Source organism: Lissotriton vulgaris, chromosome 1_1 (assembly GCF_964263255.1).
Source record: "Lissotriton vulgaris chromosome 1_1, aLisVul1.2, whole genome shotgun sequence".
In the NCBI taxonomy this organism is placed as follows: domain Eukaryota; kingdom Metazoa; phylum Chordata; class Amphibia; order Caudata; family Salamandridae; genus Lissotriton; species Lissotriton vulgaris.
The window spans coordinates 401847997-401865340 of NC_141685.1; the positions used below are offsets into that span (position 1 = coordinate 401847997).

The 17344-nt window shown below is 45.3% G+C and overlaps 1 protein-coding gene across 14 annotated transcripts in view; it reads right to left on the reverse strand.

Moving 5' to 3' along the window:
• ACOT11 (acyl-CoA thioesterase 11) overlaps positions 1–17344 on the reverse strand; it is a 791760-nt gene that overhangs the window by 231049 nt on the left and 543367 nt on the right. For all 14 annotated transcript variants that reach the window (XM_086952551.1, XM_086952558.1, XM_086952565.1 and 11 more), the window contains one exon: positions 8833–8934. In XM_086952551.1, the coding sequence (XP_086808677.1) occupies positions 8833–8934 (102 nt within the window). The remainder of the gene's footprint in view (positions 1–8832; positions 8935–17344) is intronic.

The window sequence follows — 17344 nt, forward strand, 5'->3', positions numbered from 1 at the left end:
ACCCCAGGAGTGACGCATCTATCACTAATGTCAGGTTTGGTTGGGGAAGGGAGAGGAGTCTGACGTTAACCCAATCGCTTTCCATCAGCCATCACTGCACATCTTTTGCAGTGTCCTCATAGATCTGGACCATGTCAAAGAGATTCGCCTGATGCTGCACCCACTGAACCCTCAGGTCTCACTGCAGAGCCTGCATATGCTAATGGGCATGTGTCAAAAGCAGGATACAGGATGCCATGAGGCAGAGCAGCCTTGGAGTAAGTCTCACCGAAACCCAGAATAGAGTCTGAAATACCAGCATCATAGCCTGAATATCCAGGACTCCTTGCTTTGGAGGATGAGCCAGAAATTGCACTGTGTTCAGAGCATCTCTGATTAAAAGGAACATCACAGAAGGGGTGGGTTTGACTCTGGCACGTTAATAATGAACCCCAGAGAGGGCAGGAGCTTTGCCATAGTCGAGCCCGCCATCAGCATCCAGTCATTCAGATAGTGAAAGACTGGCACCCCTGATCTACGGAGAGAAGTTGCAACCACCACCAAAACCTTGGTGATCACCTGAGGGACACTGGTGAGGCCAAAGGGGAGCACGGCAAACTGAAAGTGCTTGTGACCTACCAAGAACTGCAGGTAAGATCTGTAGCCTGCAGGACGGGAATGCAGATGTATGCGTCGTCCAAGTCCAAAACTACCATCCAGTCTCCCAGGTCGAGGGCAGATAGGACTTGGCAAGGGTGAGCATTCTGAATTTCTCCTTTTTCAGGAAGAAATGGAGAGGGTGCAGATCTAGGATAGACCGAAGACCTCAGTTGTTTTGGGCACTGAAATGTAGTGGGAATAACAACCACAACCTACTGCTAATGCAAGTACCCTCTCAATGGCTCCCTTGGCCAAGAGCTGCCACTTCCTGACAGAGCAAAGACGTGATGCTCCGGCAGCCTGTCGCAAGTGAGTGGCTTTGATGGAGAGGTAGTCATGAAAGGAAGGCAGCAGCCCTTTTGAACAATCTAAAGAACCTAGAGGTTAGAGGTTATCGACCTTCACTGGTGCAGGTGATGGTGTATCCTGCCATGCACTGGGTGCACATGATAGTCGGAGGGCAAACTAAAGGGCAAACTAAAAAGGCTCGGAGGCTGCGACTGCAGGGTGGACTGGCTCAACCTCTGGCCATCCGACCTACGAAGACTCTGGGTACCTTGTCCTTGGCCATGCATGGGCTGGGAAGCTTGCATTGCTTGGTGGCTGAGCTGATACGAACACAGCTGGAAACCTCTTCCGTAGTCACGAAAGGAGCGAAAGGCGGACGGGTTTGCGAGAAGCCATGGAAAGGGCTAAAGATCTGGCAAGAACTCTGCTATCCTTGAAGTGCTCCAGCGCGGAGTCCATATTTTCTCCAACATGATGGGGGCCATCAAATGGAATGTACTTAAGCAAGGCTTGGACAGCCCCTAAAAAGTCTGTGGTTCTCAGGTAGACGTGGTGTCTAAAGGTCACCAATGACGAAACCGCTCTGCCTAGCGAGTCGGTTGTATCCAGTCCACAATGTGTGGAGAACTTTGCTGCGTCTCTCTCATCATCCATAGCCTGGAAGAGTATGGCCCGGGCCTCCTCCGGGACAATGACCTGACCTGTATGGTGACGTGTTGAAGCAGAATTAAGAACTGCCGACACTCGAACGTTTGAGGCCATAGGATTTTTTACGACCTCAAGATTTGCCCTTAAGAGTAGCAGAGCGGACTTATATAAGAAACAGTTGGCGTTTCTGTACATTTCGGGCGACTTTGCCGCCGTGGTATTGAAGTTCCCCTTTTTTTGTCGCCCTGTCCTGAAGAGGCCTGATTTGTTGGAAGGCCGAAACGTGACCGCATCAACACTTTCCAATTGGAGGAGTCTTTTTGATTTTCAATTAATTTGTGAAAGATACACCACTGGACACATGTGAAGATTTAGGTTCCATGAGGTGTTTTTCTTGGAACCGTTGCGTCCGACTACCTCCCAGTGTACCACCTAGATTCAATAGGAGGACACTCTTGTAGTACTGTTTTATAGGGTGAAAGATAGGAAGTACTTAACAAACATATATATATATATAAAATATATCCCCCCTTTATGCGTTATATGTTCTGCTGTATAAAGTGTATATGTTGTCTCACTGTGTACATAGGTATGTACATAGGTATGTGAAATTGCTGTGTATAGTGCATATATTTGCTTTGAGATGATTTTCGCTTTTGTTTTGTGATATATATATATACATATATATATATAAATAAAAGAAATGAGATAAGTATATTTTGACTAGATTACAATAAATAAGAATGTGTAATCCTATCCTCCTGTGGGTGTGATATTTGAAAACATTTTAATAATTGTACAGTGGACTTCTGCCACAAGACCAATAGGAGAATTTACTGTCACCTATTGTGAAAATTTGTATATATTTGTTCCTCCTTTTGCCATTTTTCCCTTCCCTGTATCCTCCGGGCAATAAGCAGCACCTGCACAACTGAGTCCCAGAGTGAGTGGGAGTATGGGCCTAAAAGGCATGCCTTATTCACCGACCGCATAGCCAGGCTGGCAGAACAAAACATCTTCCTCCACAGTATCCAGCCTTTTGGAGTCCCTGTCTGGTAGACTGGTAAGGAATGTGCTAGTATGTACTGTGGGGTTGGAGGCTTGGACCATCTGTTCTGGGGTGCTGGGTGAGGAAACTGGGTTTCCTGGGGGTTGGGCGATGGCGATGGGCAATTGTCCTATTCCCAAGAGCCTGTGTGTAAGGCTTGAAGCATGCTTAAAGTAGTAAATCTGTGAGGGCTTCTTTAAATGTAAGAAGCGTTCAGATGGGGGGTATTCCCAGCTGAAGCACCTCATCAAGACGTTCATCTTGACTGCTAGAGTGGGCAGTTGAAGGTCCAGGACCTCAGCTGCCAGTCTCACTACCATTGCAAGTAAATCTCCCTCCTCCATAGCTGTGGCAAGAGATGAGACCAAGCCAATATCTGGAGAGCTTTGCGTTCCTCTGACGTCTGCCAGATCTTCACATCAGGTGCCCTAGTGTAATCTACGGGCTGGTATACATCAGGATCCAGTGGCCCCTCCAATTTTCCCAAAGTCCTAGTCCATATGAATAGGGCCCAGCAGTGGCGGCTGCTGCAAAACTCAACTGGGTGTTGAGGGAGGGGAGACGAGTCGGGGGAGGGTGGAGGGAATGAATTATAATTTTTAAAAAATACCTATTCCGGTGCTGCCGGTCACCTTGGTGCTCCTGATGGTGTCCCAGCAGTCCCTGGGACACCAGCACAGACTCCCCACCCAATCCTTGTGTGCTCTCAATAGCATGAGAGCAGCACCAGGGCTGGTCTGAGCAGCTTTGTTGGCCTCTCTGACAGTGCCTGGGAGTCTGTGCTGTTTCTCCAATGCAGCTGGGTTGCAGACACCTAAGTTCGCTTGACGTTTGGCCGGCCGTCTTAGGCCAGCCCAACCATCATGTGCACTTACAGTGAGCACTACTCTTCCACTGCTGCCTCATGGCCCCTCCTGGCCATGGAGGGAAACGGGAACAATAAAATGCTAATTAAACCAATATATTATCATTTTATTTTCTTCCAGTTTCCCTCCGACCACTCTCAAAAGGGGAGGAGGGGTACAATACTCCTCCACCATAACAGAGAAGCCGCCACTGGGGCACAGGCCTGGCCTGAAGGCAAAGCCTCCTGTAGGTTTCAGAGTTGGACGACACCCATCAGGCTCTGTGTCTGAGTCGGGGATGAGAATGTGGCCAGCGGTGTCCAAATCCATCCATGGATCCAAGGAGCCCAACAGGTGCCAGGGACGAATAAGCTGGCAGAGGACCAGTAGGGGCCTCAGAACCGGAGGGCCTGAAGACGCACAAGCAGGGACGGGATGCTCAAATATGAAGTGCATAGCCTGATCAAACTCAGAGTTGGCCGGGGGCTGCTCTGGCCTTGGAAAACTTGACGAGTTGCGGAGATGGCCGAGGCACAGGCTCAACTGCAGAGCCAGGCATTGAATGCTGACGTTACCTCATCTCGTCGGATGTCTCCTTGTACTTGCGGGACTTTCCCGAAATGTCTGGAAGACTTAGACAATGATCAATGGCTCTGCAGCTGTTCCCAGGATCTTCCTCTCGACCTGCATTGAGACTGCTGTGGCATCGCATATCAAGCGACAAGGAGCTTGAGGGACTACTCCGTCCGGGGCTTGGCGTGCATGGCACAGCAATCGACTCAGATCTTGGAGATGTGGTCGTGCTTGAAACACCAGAGGACGACAAGGTGGGGGTCTGTCACCAATATTTGCTGGCGACACTACAGGGCTTAACACCAGGTTTTCTCATGAACATCCCTGCCAAACCAGGAGACAAAATCTCGAAAAAGCCTTTGAAAAAAGTTTGAAAAAGGTCAGTCAGGTAAGATTACTGGGGGCAGCTCTTCTCCGGATCTGCATTGACTGGCACAGAAAGAAAAGAATAGAACTCACATCATCGTGCAGGGGGGTGCCTATTTAGGCACTGCGCATGTCAATTAGGGTGCGGCCGACGCCACCTACCAGCTTGATGGGGTACTGCTCACAAAACATTTCCAGGACCCGTCTAACTCCTGGGGATAATTCTAAGGTAAGGAATCTGCAGCTAGAAGTCTCTATCAGATACACTGGTTAATCTATCAAGAGATTGTCAGTTTCTGCACTGCTTTCCCCTTTTTACAGCCAGTATAGCCAATAAAGAGTTGGTCTTATAGGGTCCAGCCTGTGCAGTTGTTCTCCTTTCTTAAAAATAAGTGGAGGAGGAGAGAATGTTGGTAATGTGAAGGATTGTCTATTCGGGATGAGGACTCCACTTTTGCCAGAAAAGCAGCCTTAGTTTGCAGCAACAACTTGTCTTGGAAGAAGCATGTGGATGAGGGGGAACAGAAAGGCCTTGAAGTTTTTTAACACGACGAGCTGAAGCAAGTGGCAACAGGAAAAAAGTTGGGGGTTAGTAGCCTTAACTGACAACTGAGCAGGGGCAAAAACAGAGTCCCCTTAAGGAATGTTACAACTAGGTTGAGGTCCCATTGTGCCAATATATATGGTACTGGTGGATACATGTTTGTGAAATGAAATTAATAAGATGTATTGAATGCAATAGTTGCCCGAGGGCGTCAAGGTGCTAGTTGCAGTTAGCCTTGGGAGGGGAGTTTGTCAACCCTTTAAGAAATCTTAGACCCACTGGAGATTTGAACATGGAAGGTTGATATAGTAAACAAAAGAACAACAAGGCTAAGAGATTCTCCTTTCACATAGCTATTGCACAAGCTCATGGAACCAAGGTCAGTGCAAAATGCAGTACAGTAGACAGGGATGCTTTGAAAGGATCTACACCCAATTCAACAGGAAACACACTTGCTCCACCTCCCTGAATAAACAGATTTGGTAGTGCGGCAACCTGCAGAAAAGTATCTTGTCTACCTCATCCGGTGGAATCTGGAAGGTGTCAAGATTGTCCCTCTCAATTTCCAAGCATGATGGTGTAAGCTTTGAAGATTAGGGTGCAAGATCTGTCCTCCTGATTCACTTAACAGATCCACTCTGACAGGTAGACAAAGGAGCTCCTTCGGCGAGGTGTCTTAGGTAAGGGTACCACAGCCTTCCTGGCCAGTTTGGAGCAAAGAGAATCATGTGGGGCCGGTCATTATGAATTTTCCCCAGAACCAAAAGAATCAAGAGAATGGTAAGAAGGAGTAGTGAAAAGTGGAAACTTCCAAAACAACTGAAACGTGTCTCCAGAAGCTCCCTCCAATGATACTGGAAGGCACAGAATTACAGGCAGTTAAGTGGCGAATACACCTGCCTGACATATACCCCCAAGACCAAAGTGATCTCAAAACATCTCCAGGTGAAGGCGCTACTTGTGGTCAGCAAGATGAAACAGACTCAGGGTGTTGGCTCTGGTGTTCAGGGATCATGCTATGTGATTGGCCATCTACCATAGACCAGGTCCAGAGTCTCAGGGCTTCCCAGAGAATCCGAGATCCCACTCAAGATCTGAACTGGAAAGATGTTTTTGGTCAGTGTCCTTTAACCGCCATTACGGTCTTCCAAGCAGGTTGTGGCACAGGTGCTGGTGCAGAGGACAGCTGCGTATGCGGTCCCAGGGCTGCATACACTTGAGGTGAAGAGTCAACTGGTGTCGATTGAGGTGTCATGGTGGACACAACAGTGGTTCTCAGCACCGATCTATGTGCGATCAGGAACGAAACTGGAAGTGACATTGGTCATGATGACGTTGGGTCAGTTAGGGCTCTGAACAAAAGTGGTGCGGGAAGTACCTGTAAGCTCCAAGGGCAGTGATGGTGAAAAAGCAAAAGGCCACCTGAACTGTCCTGATGGGACTAGTCGGCACATCCATGGGACAACCACTCTCTTAAAAAGATCCATCATAGTTTTTAAGTAAATACACTGATACAATTACAGAGCTGGTTACGGACGCCAGCTGTGACAAAGGGGAAGGTGCAGTTGATGGTGAAGAAGATGGTACATGGATCTGGAATCAATGAAGACAGCGCCCAAGATATATCCACCAACTCCAGCCTCTGGGCAGATGAAGCCACAGGGGGCTTACCCTCACTGTTGGAACAATGAGGGGAAGAAGAACAACACTTCTTGCCATGGCATTTATTCTCCCTCAACAACTTGGTTGGGGGTGATGATCTTGAAGGGGAACTGGACCTTGCATCTGACTTTGACCATGGTCTGGTTAGTCTACGACTCAAAGAACTTAATTTGGAGCGAGCCACAAGAGCTTTGATTGATGCTCCTTAATGACATAAAGGTGGATTTCAGCAGAGATCAGACAACGTGTCATGATTCAAACCGAGACACCACAGACAGTCTTGTGCATGTCTGTGATGGACATGTGTCCATCAGATTAGAAATCAGGCTTACCACCTGAGCGCTATAGTGGGGACATTGTCTCTGCTGCACTTAAATAGAGTAATTTCTATGTGAGAAATTCTGTGAGAGTGAACCTCATTTCTGCGTCAAATGGCATAGAAAAGAACCAAAATGCAATTAGGGCACCGGTCCTGTGGCTATGTAGTAACCCTGGGCGTAGTTCACCTAGTAGTGCTACTCGTAGCTAAGTGAAGTGCACTTCGCCCTACACGGCATACGCATAGCTATGCGAACTGCGTAGTGCACTGTGCAAAATGCTGTTCGCACTGATTTCACAGGGCCGGATGCTTGTCCACACTGTGCAATCAGTGCAAACCGCATCTTGCACAGTGCAAATGGTTGTTTTCTGCCGCTCAAGTAGATTTCTACTCGAGCTGCAGCTTTTTCAACGCGGACTGGTAGTTTCTCATCCCTAGCGGTCGCAGTCATACGCGACCATTCGCAATGAGAAACCTGACCTCCCCACGTTGAGAATCTCGCCATGAGATTTATTTTTCATGCTCGGGATCGGCAACTTGATGTTGCTGATCACGAACGAGGAGAAAGTCTCGCCAGGATGCAATTTTGCTTGCTCGAGGTGACCAACTTGACGTTGAGGACCGCAAGCAAGCACAAAATGACCGCTACGCATGTTTGCATTGTGCCACATGCAATTCGCGTAGTGCGAAGTAGCGCAAACTTCGCAAACTACGCGAGCGTAGCGTAGTACTTCGCCCAGGGTTACTATGTAGCTCCACTATATCATTAAGACTATATGCAGGACGTCAAAACAGAGTCAACGCCATCTACCTACACCAGAGATCAATTGCAGAAGTTTCCCAGATCCTGTCTTGCACCTGGGATATTCAAAGGTGAGGAATCTGCAGGTAGAAGCATACATCAGAATGTATCTGTTCTTCCAGCTCAGGCGCTTGCCTGAGGGCCACAGGAGATCTAACTGCTTGGTGTTCGTTGAAATATCCCCGATAATGTAATACGACTAGTTCTGGAATACTATTTCCTCTTCACCCCCCACACCACAACAGCCACCTGGAATCTAAATATTCCCTGACTGCTTCTGGGACCAAAAAGAACAAGATATTTCTGCCATCCTACACGATCAGCCTAGCCTGGAACCACAAGGTAGCCTCACTAACCAAGGAAATCAGCTTCTTTTTGATCAATTGCAGTTATTGCCTTAGCGTCAGTCTGGAATGGCTCGGGTCCAGGAAGCCAGGGACCTCAGAAACTACTAACACGTTGAATCATTTACGTGCTGCTCTTGCCCTGCTGCATCAGGCTCCAGCGGTCACCTTTTTCTTCCGACTGCTTCTCTCATAGCTGCCTCTTCCAATGGAAATCGGTCCCAATGCCCCAGAGACTTGAGATTCTCTACTTCATACCTCTTGTCCTATCCTATACTCTTGCCAGATGACAGCAGGCACAAGGATAGAGCAGCACTGGTGTGTCAAAGGTCGGTGGCCATAATGAAGGCTGATTAGCTTCGCCCCCTAATACATCTTTTTACCCTCATGGGTGTCCATCTTTTTCAGATCTCAATGAGGTTATGGTGAAAGAGCAGAAACAATTATGATGACTAGTTTCATGTGCAAATGAATTAGAGCAGAACTAGAACATTATCTTCAGGAGAGGAAGATGAGTTGAGGACATTTGAATATATGAACAATAGCCACTCTGTGATGCTTTGCTATTTGAATAGTTTGGGTTAGCCTCCAGAGGGCTGTTGTGTTTCAGATTCTGAGAATGCTGAAATGCTAGAAGGCTTCACTTTAGTTTGCATTTCAATGTTCTATGAGATGCATTTCTTTCTCCAGCTCTTGGCTGACAGCCTGAGCCATCTCAAGTTATGGCATCCATTTAATGGTACTTAATCCATACCTTGCCAGTTCCATCACCTTGTGCCACAAACGTTGCGTAGGCCTGACAGACCTTCCATTGTTTTCCACTGGAAAGATCCTCGTAACAAACTTGTATGCCAACCTAGAAATGATAAAGGGGCACATTATCACAAAACTTGGTTATCTTACACAAATCACTTAAGACATCTTGCAATAGGGATATCATAATACTAAGGAATACTTGAACACATATTTACTATGCTACTTCTCATTACAAACGTTCAAGAATTGCAACAGCTAACTAGACAGTGGAAACTGGTTTCAAAGCTTTAATTTTGATCACTGATGCACAGCCAGTATAATGCAAGTGTGCCCTGCTGCAAACCCAGTGCAATTAACCACTCCTGTACCTATGGACATCAGCTGTACCCTTTACTCAGTGTCTCAGATATTTTCTTCACTGTCCCATGCACTCTAATTAGACATTCTCTGCAGTCATGATCTCACTGCAGTCTAACAGGTACATGCATCATTGGAGCCGTTTGCGATTCCTTAATTGCGAAAATTAAGGAATCGCAATTAAGGAATCGCAAACGGCAATGCATCAAAAAAATCGCAATTTTTTTTAGCGATTCCTTATTTTTCCTTAATTGCGATTCACATTTTGCGAATCGCAATTAAGGAAAACCTTCCCATTGATTCCTATGGGCCAAAAGGCCCATAGGAATCAATGGGAAGGCATTAACATTTTGCGATTTTCATTTTGCGAATCGCAATTTGTTAATGCATTTCAAGGGTGCTAAGGGGGGTCCAAAGGACCCCCCCCTGCACCCTTGAAATGTCATTGTAAGTGCAAGTTACACACACACATGTCCAAAGGACATGTGTGTGTGTGTAACATGACACTTTCAAAAATGCTTTTTTGAGCATATTTGAAAGATTTCGCAAATTAACACGAGGTTCAACCTTGTGTTAATTTGCTCCCCCTAATTGCGAATTCACAATTTTTTAAACATTCATGCATTGCATTTAAGGAATCACAAAAATGCGATTCCTTAAATGCAATCGCATTTTGTGAAATCGCAAAAAATTGCGATTTCTTGTACTTTTGCATTGATGCATCCCAAATAGTGATTCGCACCGTTTGCGACTCCAAAATCACGGAAAATGCATTGAAAAAGCATCTGACCTTTATATATATATATATATAAAGGTCAGATGCTTTTTCAATGCATTTTCCGAAAAAAGCATATGCTATGCTAGTGCATATGCTATATGCACTAAGTTGTTGGTTGGTTTGACAAAAAGATTCTTAACTGCTTGAAACCTGGTTTGCTCTCATTCTGTCATCATCCCCTGATATAAGATTGCGAATGCGTAGGATAGAATTGGAATCTTAGAGTCTTATGACTGATGCTCACAGATACCCATTGATAAGCTTACAGCCACATGCATCAAGTGATTTTAGAGTCGCAAACGGTGCGAATCGCAAAATTCGGCCGTTTGCGATTCCAAAATCACTATTTGGGATGCATCAATGCAAAAGTACAAGAAATCGCAATTTTTTGCAATTTCACAAAATGCGATTGCATTTAAGGAATCGCATTTTTGTGATTCCTTAAATGCAATGCATGAATGTTTAAAAAATTGTGAATTCGCAATATATATATATATATATATATATATATATATATATATATATATATATATATATATATATATAAATAAAGGTCAGATGCTTTTTCAATGCATTTTCCGAAAAAAGCATATGCTATGCTAGTGCATATGCTATATGCACTAAGTTGTTGGTTGGTTTGACAAAAAGATTCTTAACTGCTTGAAACCTGGTTTGCTCTCATTCTGTCATCATCCCCTGATATAAGATTGCGAATGCGTAGGATAGAATTGGAATCTTAGAGTCTTATGACTGATGCTCACAGATACCCATTGATAAGCTTACAGCCACATGCATCAAGTGATTTTGGAGTCGCAAACGGTGCGACTATATATATATATATATATATATATATATATATATATATATATATATATATATATATATATATATATATATATTTTCATATATATATATATATATATATATATATATTCACTGAAAAAAACGTAGGTTTCCGGGACGTTCTAGTTAGTTGTAGATTTCACTTGTACAAAACCATAGAAATTCGGTCTTTATAGTTAGTAGACTTAACTATAACTTGCGTCCACGCAATGCACTGCTGATGATGTCACATATCACTCATGACATGCTCAGTGACATCACTGATGACACCTCAAGGTGGAGTTTTTAGACGTTAAAGTCTACATTGATGACTCAATGAAACTACAAACCACATTATTCAGAAAGTCTACCGCAGGTAATACTACCCTGCATGCCTCTAGTCTACACCCACAACACACTATTGAGAGCATTCCTTACGGAGAAATTCTCCGACTAAAAAGGATTTGCAGCTCTGAGAGGGATTTTAGGCAATGTGTAGTGGAGTTAGAAGTACGACTGAGGGAACGGGGATATTCAAAGAAAACTTTTGATCGAGCTTTGGCTAAAGCCGACCTAAAGACCCGTGAAAGCCTGTTACCTGTTACTGGTGAAGAGGTAGTTCTGACTACTTCATCAGAGGAGAAATTCGAACCTTGCCCTAGATTCATTACCTCTTTTAGTGACCAGGAGCGCAAAATCAGAAAGATCATTAATAGGAACTGGCTCATTGTTTTATCTGATAACATCCTGAGGTCCTTTTTACCACAGAAACCAACTGTAACTTTTCGTAGAGCGCGCAATATGGGCGCGGTTCTGGATCAACCATGTCCAGAATTAAAAGAAAAAACGAATTGGTTACAATCTGCAGGTGGTTTTCGAAAATGCTCCAGCTGCAGCGCCTGTAAGTTTGGGGTAAATAAAACTCATACACTACCCCTTTTAGTGATAAGGCGATTGGAATTGTTGGCCAATACACCTGCAAGACGGAATATGCAGTATATGTCCTAACGTGCACCTGTGGCCTTAATTATATTGGTAGTACCAAGCAGCAGGTGCACGTTAGGATTCTGCAACATCTACATGCAATTTTGCACAGTGACCCCAGTTACCCAGTGGCACGCCACTTTGAAATCAAACACAATAAAGATATTAATTGTTTAACATACTTTGTTGTGTTATACAAGTGTGTGACCACTCCCTGGTCATGTGTTCATCGGCCCCTCCCACACCTCACAGGTGCCAGCACTTTCCGTTCCTTTCACCACTCAGCTGCATTCTGGTAAGTGAAGTCCTCCATAGGAGCCCACACATTGATGGGTATTCCTTAAACATCGTTTGATGGAGGACTTCACTTACCAGAATGCAGCTGAGTGGTGAAAGGAACGGAAAGTGCCGGCACCTGTGAGGTGTGGGAGGGGCCAATGAACACATGACCAGGGAGTGGTCACACACTTGTATAACACACGCGAAGACCCCCAGAAACAACGAGAGACTATCTGGAATGGGCACTGATGAAGCCATTGAAGGCGGAAACGCGTCTGCCCTGCGTTTCCAGAGACTTTTAATGCCAGCGTTTTAACAGAAATAAAGCTGTGTTTTGGAAAACCCCCGGAGCTGTGTCACACTCTTTTCGTCAGGAGGAGAGAGCGAGTCCGCAATGTTTCCCAGCTAGCAGGTGCTGGTTCAGTGATGCGCCCTCTCGATCTGGAGCTACGCGTTGTACCTGCAAACAATGTTTGTACCCAACCAGTTACGCGTCGCCCTCCCAGGCGTCAGACTTCTACGAGGCAACTCACGCCAGAATGGGGAGAGAGGAGGCAAAGATGTTTGCCTGAGAAGGGGGACCAAGGACGGCTTTACCTTCCACACGACTGCACCGGCGTGGGGTCACCAGCCAACCAAGATTGGGACATCAAACGATGTTTAAGGAATACCCATCACTGTGTGGGGTCCTATGGAGGACTTCACTTACCAGAATGCAGCTGAGTGGTGAAAGGAACGGAAAGTGCTGGCACCTGTGAGGTGTGGGAGGGGCCGATGAACACATGACCAGGGAGTGGTCACACACTTGTATAACACACGCGAAGACCCCCAGAAACAACAAGAGACTATCTGGAATGGGCACTGATGAAGCCATTGAAGGCGGAAACGCGTCTGCCCTGCGTTTCCAGAGACTTTTAATGCCAGCGTTTTAACAGAAATAAAGCTGTGTTTTGGAAAACCCCCGGAGCTGTGTCACACTCTTTTCGTCAGGAGGAGAGAGCGAGTCCGCAATGTTTCCCAGCTAGCAGGTGCTGGTTCAGTGATGCGCCCTCTCGATCTGGAGCTACGCGTTGTACCTGCAAACAATGTTTGTACCCAACCAGTTACGCGTCGCCCTCCCAGGCGTCAGACTTCTACGAGGCAACTCACGCCAGAATGGGGAGAGAGGAGGCAAAGATGTTTGCCTGAGAAGGGGGACCAAGGACGGCTTTACCTTCCACACGACTGCACCGGCGTGGGGTCACCAGCCAACCAAGATTGGGACATCAAACGATGTTTAAGGAATACCCATCACTGTGTGGGGTCCTATGGAGGACTTCACTTACCAGAATGCAGCTGAGTGGTGAAAGGAACGGAAAGTGCTGGCACCTGTGAGGTGTGGGAGGGGCCGATGAACACATGACCAGGGAGTGGTCACACACTTGTATAACACACGCGAAGACCCCCAGAAACAACGAGAGACTATCTGGAATGGGCACTGATGAAGCCATTGAAGGCGGAAACGCGTCTGCCCTGCGTTTCCAGAGACTTTTAATGCCAGCGTTTTAACAGAAATAAAGCCGTGTTTTGGAAAACCCCCGGAGCTGTGTCACACTCTTTTCGTCAGGAGGAGAGAGCGAGTCCGCAATGTTTCCCAGCTAGCAGGTGCTGGTTCAGTGATGCGCCCTCTCGATCTGGAGCTACGCGTTGTACCTGCAAACAATATATATATATATATATTTAACCTGAATAATTTTTGATATTTCCATTTTTTAACACTATTTTATACACAGGGGGTTGGTAGTATTACCTTTTATCACTTTTTATGATGAACCCTGTTAATAATATGAAATGTTTTTTATCAAGCTTTTATCATATAGAATGAGACTTTTGTCCGTCTGTGTAGCTAGCATGGAAAAACCATTTCTAAATGCAGGTAGTTTTATCAGGCATTATGCACTTTTTTTCTTCTCTTGTAATTATATTGTAATATTAATGTGATTTTGTGCACTTTAGGACATGCACTGTTTACACTTTTTTAGCACTTTACACTTTATTCACTGGACTATGCACACCCCTAAATAAGTTAATGACATAATGAATAAGGGTCCGCACCACCCATGAATTTCATGGGTGTTTGTTTGTGACAAAATGGAAAGAACTGAGCAACTAACGGATTTATCCGGTAATAGTTTTTATTGCTTTTAAACAACAATGATTACATGCTTAATACAAGTATTTATATTATTTATATAGCTTGTTTGCACATGTCGCGGTAAGAAGTATGTCTACCTTGTCTATGATCACATGATGTGTGGGAGGGGCTTGCACCAGTGATCATTTGGCATTATAAAAAGTAAAGATGTAAAAGACAGTTTTATGCATGTGAACAAGGGCTTGCAGCCCGAAACGCGTTATGCATTTCCTGCAAAATAACATCTAACCTGGATTAAAGAACTGTTATCCAATCTGGTGGTCCGTCTCCTGCTTAGCGCTTCGCCGATCTGTGTGGTTGGAAGTGGCGTTTTTGGAGTTCTTCATGAATATATATATATATATATATATATATATATATATATATATATATATATATATATATATATATATATATATATATATCTATCTTCAACGAAGAACGGACACAGCCAGCACCTATTTGTAACCAGAGAGTCCGAAGCACCACAGCACAAACAGGGTCCAACACTCATTTTCAGGTAGGTTTTTTTTATTATTATTCTTTCAACACCATTGTGCAGACAAAAGAGGACGGTCAACGCGTTTCGGCGGTTGCCTTCGACTGGACCATAGAGTCCTGCAGTCCAAACAGTCCATTTAAAGTGCAAAGTGCTTAAAGTCCGTCCTTCATTACCATTAAAAACAGACTAGACTGTTAACCCTTCTAATCACTTATTTTTCAGTGGCCATTTTAGACTTTCATTTATGTACACAGTTTTATGAGCAAAGAAACATATAGGCGAAGTACCCTATGACAGAAAATGGCACGTCAAACCTCTTTTGAGCAACATCACTACCATCATGACTTCTTAGTTAAAATTCAAATTTTCAAAGGTTACATCAAAGTAAGGGAAGTAGGTGTGGGGTACAATGTATTCCTAATAACTATATCAAACAATTTCAATAATTCATAGCAAGCATCAAGAAATTAATCATCAATGGCAAGATAGGGGAAGGTAAAAGTAAAAGTAAAGGGTAGACGGATTGAGGGGAGAGATGACAGTTATCTATCAGGTCAGTCAATCAATTATGCTACAAATAAAGTGCCAAGTGCAATAAATATATATATACATATATTCACTGAAAAAACCGTAGGTTTCCGGGACGTTCTAGTTAGTTGTAGATTTCACTTGTATTAAACCATAGAAATTCGGCCTTTATAGTTAGTAGACTTAACTATAACTTGCGTCCCCGCAATGCACTGCTGATGATGTCAGATATTATATCACTCATGACATGCTCAGTGACATCACTGAAGCAATCATCCAGTGAATGTGTGTTTCTGTAAAGTATAAAAATATGTTTTAGATAGATATATATATATATATATATATATATATATATATATATATATATATGACAAGGTGTATTGAAGTATGAGTGGGGGTATGAGTGTCTGAATGGATAATTTAGTAGGTGTGTGACTGACTGTATAAGTGAGTGATTAATGTGTCTTACTGAATGCATGGGTTAGTGACTAAACTGTGTGAATGTCTTTATTAGTCTGTTAGTTCGTGTGTACGCCGCTGCATGGCTTGGTGAGTAGCTACATGAGTGTATATATGGATTATTTATTGGTTGTCTGAGTATCTGTATGGGTGCCTGAGTGTCTTTATGGGTGGGTGGGGGGTGTGCGACTCTGTGCATCGCCACCACCATCCCCAATGCAAACAAGATCCAGAGGAAGGCTCGCCCCAACCGCCCAGAAGGAGGAGAGCACCCTCAGACTCTCCACCTCCACAACGAAAGACTCCTTCCCCACCACCGAACACCTTCACTTCCAGATCCAGAACAGCACTAGAACCACACTCCACGGCACCCTCGACTACAGACCCCCCGGACCCGACGCTTCGTTTGCCACTACCATCGCCAACCTCACTGAAGCCCATGCCATCGCCTCCATGGCCTACTTACTCATCGGAGACCTGAACTTCCACCTCGACAACCCCCGCGACCCCTACTCCGCCACCCTCACGGACAACATTGCCAACATCAGACTGAAACAGCTTGTCACCATGCCCACTCACAAGGCAGGACACACCCTCAACCCAATCTTTGCAGGAGGTAACAACATCCACTTCAGCCACACCATGCAACCCCCATGGACAAACCACCACTGCATACACTTCCACGTCGACAAACCCACACCGCCCAAACCTGCACGGTGCCCTCAATAAAAAAAAGAACTGGAGCAAAGTCACTGAGGAACAACTCAACTCCACCCTTAAACGCGACGTTCCCACCACCTCGACCAATGCCAACCTCGCAGCCAAAGGACTCCACAGTTGGCTTTCCCAACTGCGCAGACAAGCTTGCCCCCCTATGCAACCCCGACAGACAGCGCCCCAGGAAATCCACCTAGTTCACTGCAGACCTCCAAGAATCCAGAAGCACCTGTAGACGTCTCAAGAAGAAGAACTAGAGTAACAGCAAAACGTTAGAAGATAGCACCACCAACAAAATAACCATGCTGGAATATCACCAACACACCAGATCCACCAAAAGGACCTTCATTCAAAACAAGATCCTTGCCAATGGCGGCAGGTCCAAGCAACTCTTCAGCATCATCCAGGAATTCACCAAGCCCCCCAGCGAAACCACAGACATCACCCCTTCCCAGGACCTCTGCAACAAGCTCGGATCCTACTTCCATCTAAAAATCAAAGGACTCTATGACAACTTCAACAACCAGACACCCAACTCCGAAACCACTTGCTTTTCCAGCAACGCCATCCAGCCCACCATCTCCTCCTGGACCCTAGTCACCACCGAAGACACCACTTCGACCATGAAAGGCATCCACTTAGGAGTACCCACGGACCCCTGCCCCCAACACATTTTTCACAAAGCCGCCATCGCTCCTGAACTACGACGCTCCATCAACACCACCTTCAAGACCGGCCGCTTTCCCAACAACTGGAAACACGCAGAAGTCAGACCCCTGCTCAAGAAGCTCTCAGCAGACCCCACCAACCTCAAGAACTACCGACCCATCTCCCTCCTCCCCTTCGCGGCCAAAGTCACAGAGAAGACAGTCAATGCACAACTACCCAAATTAAATCGACGAAAACTCAAT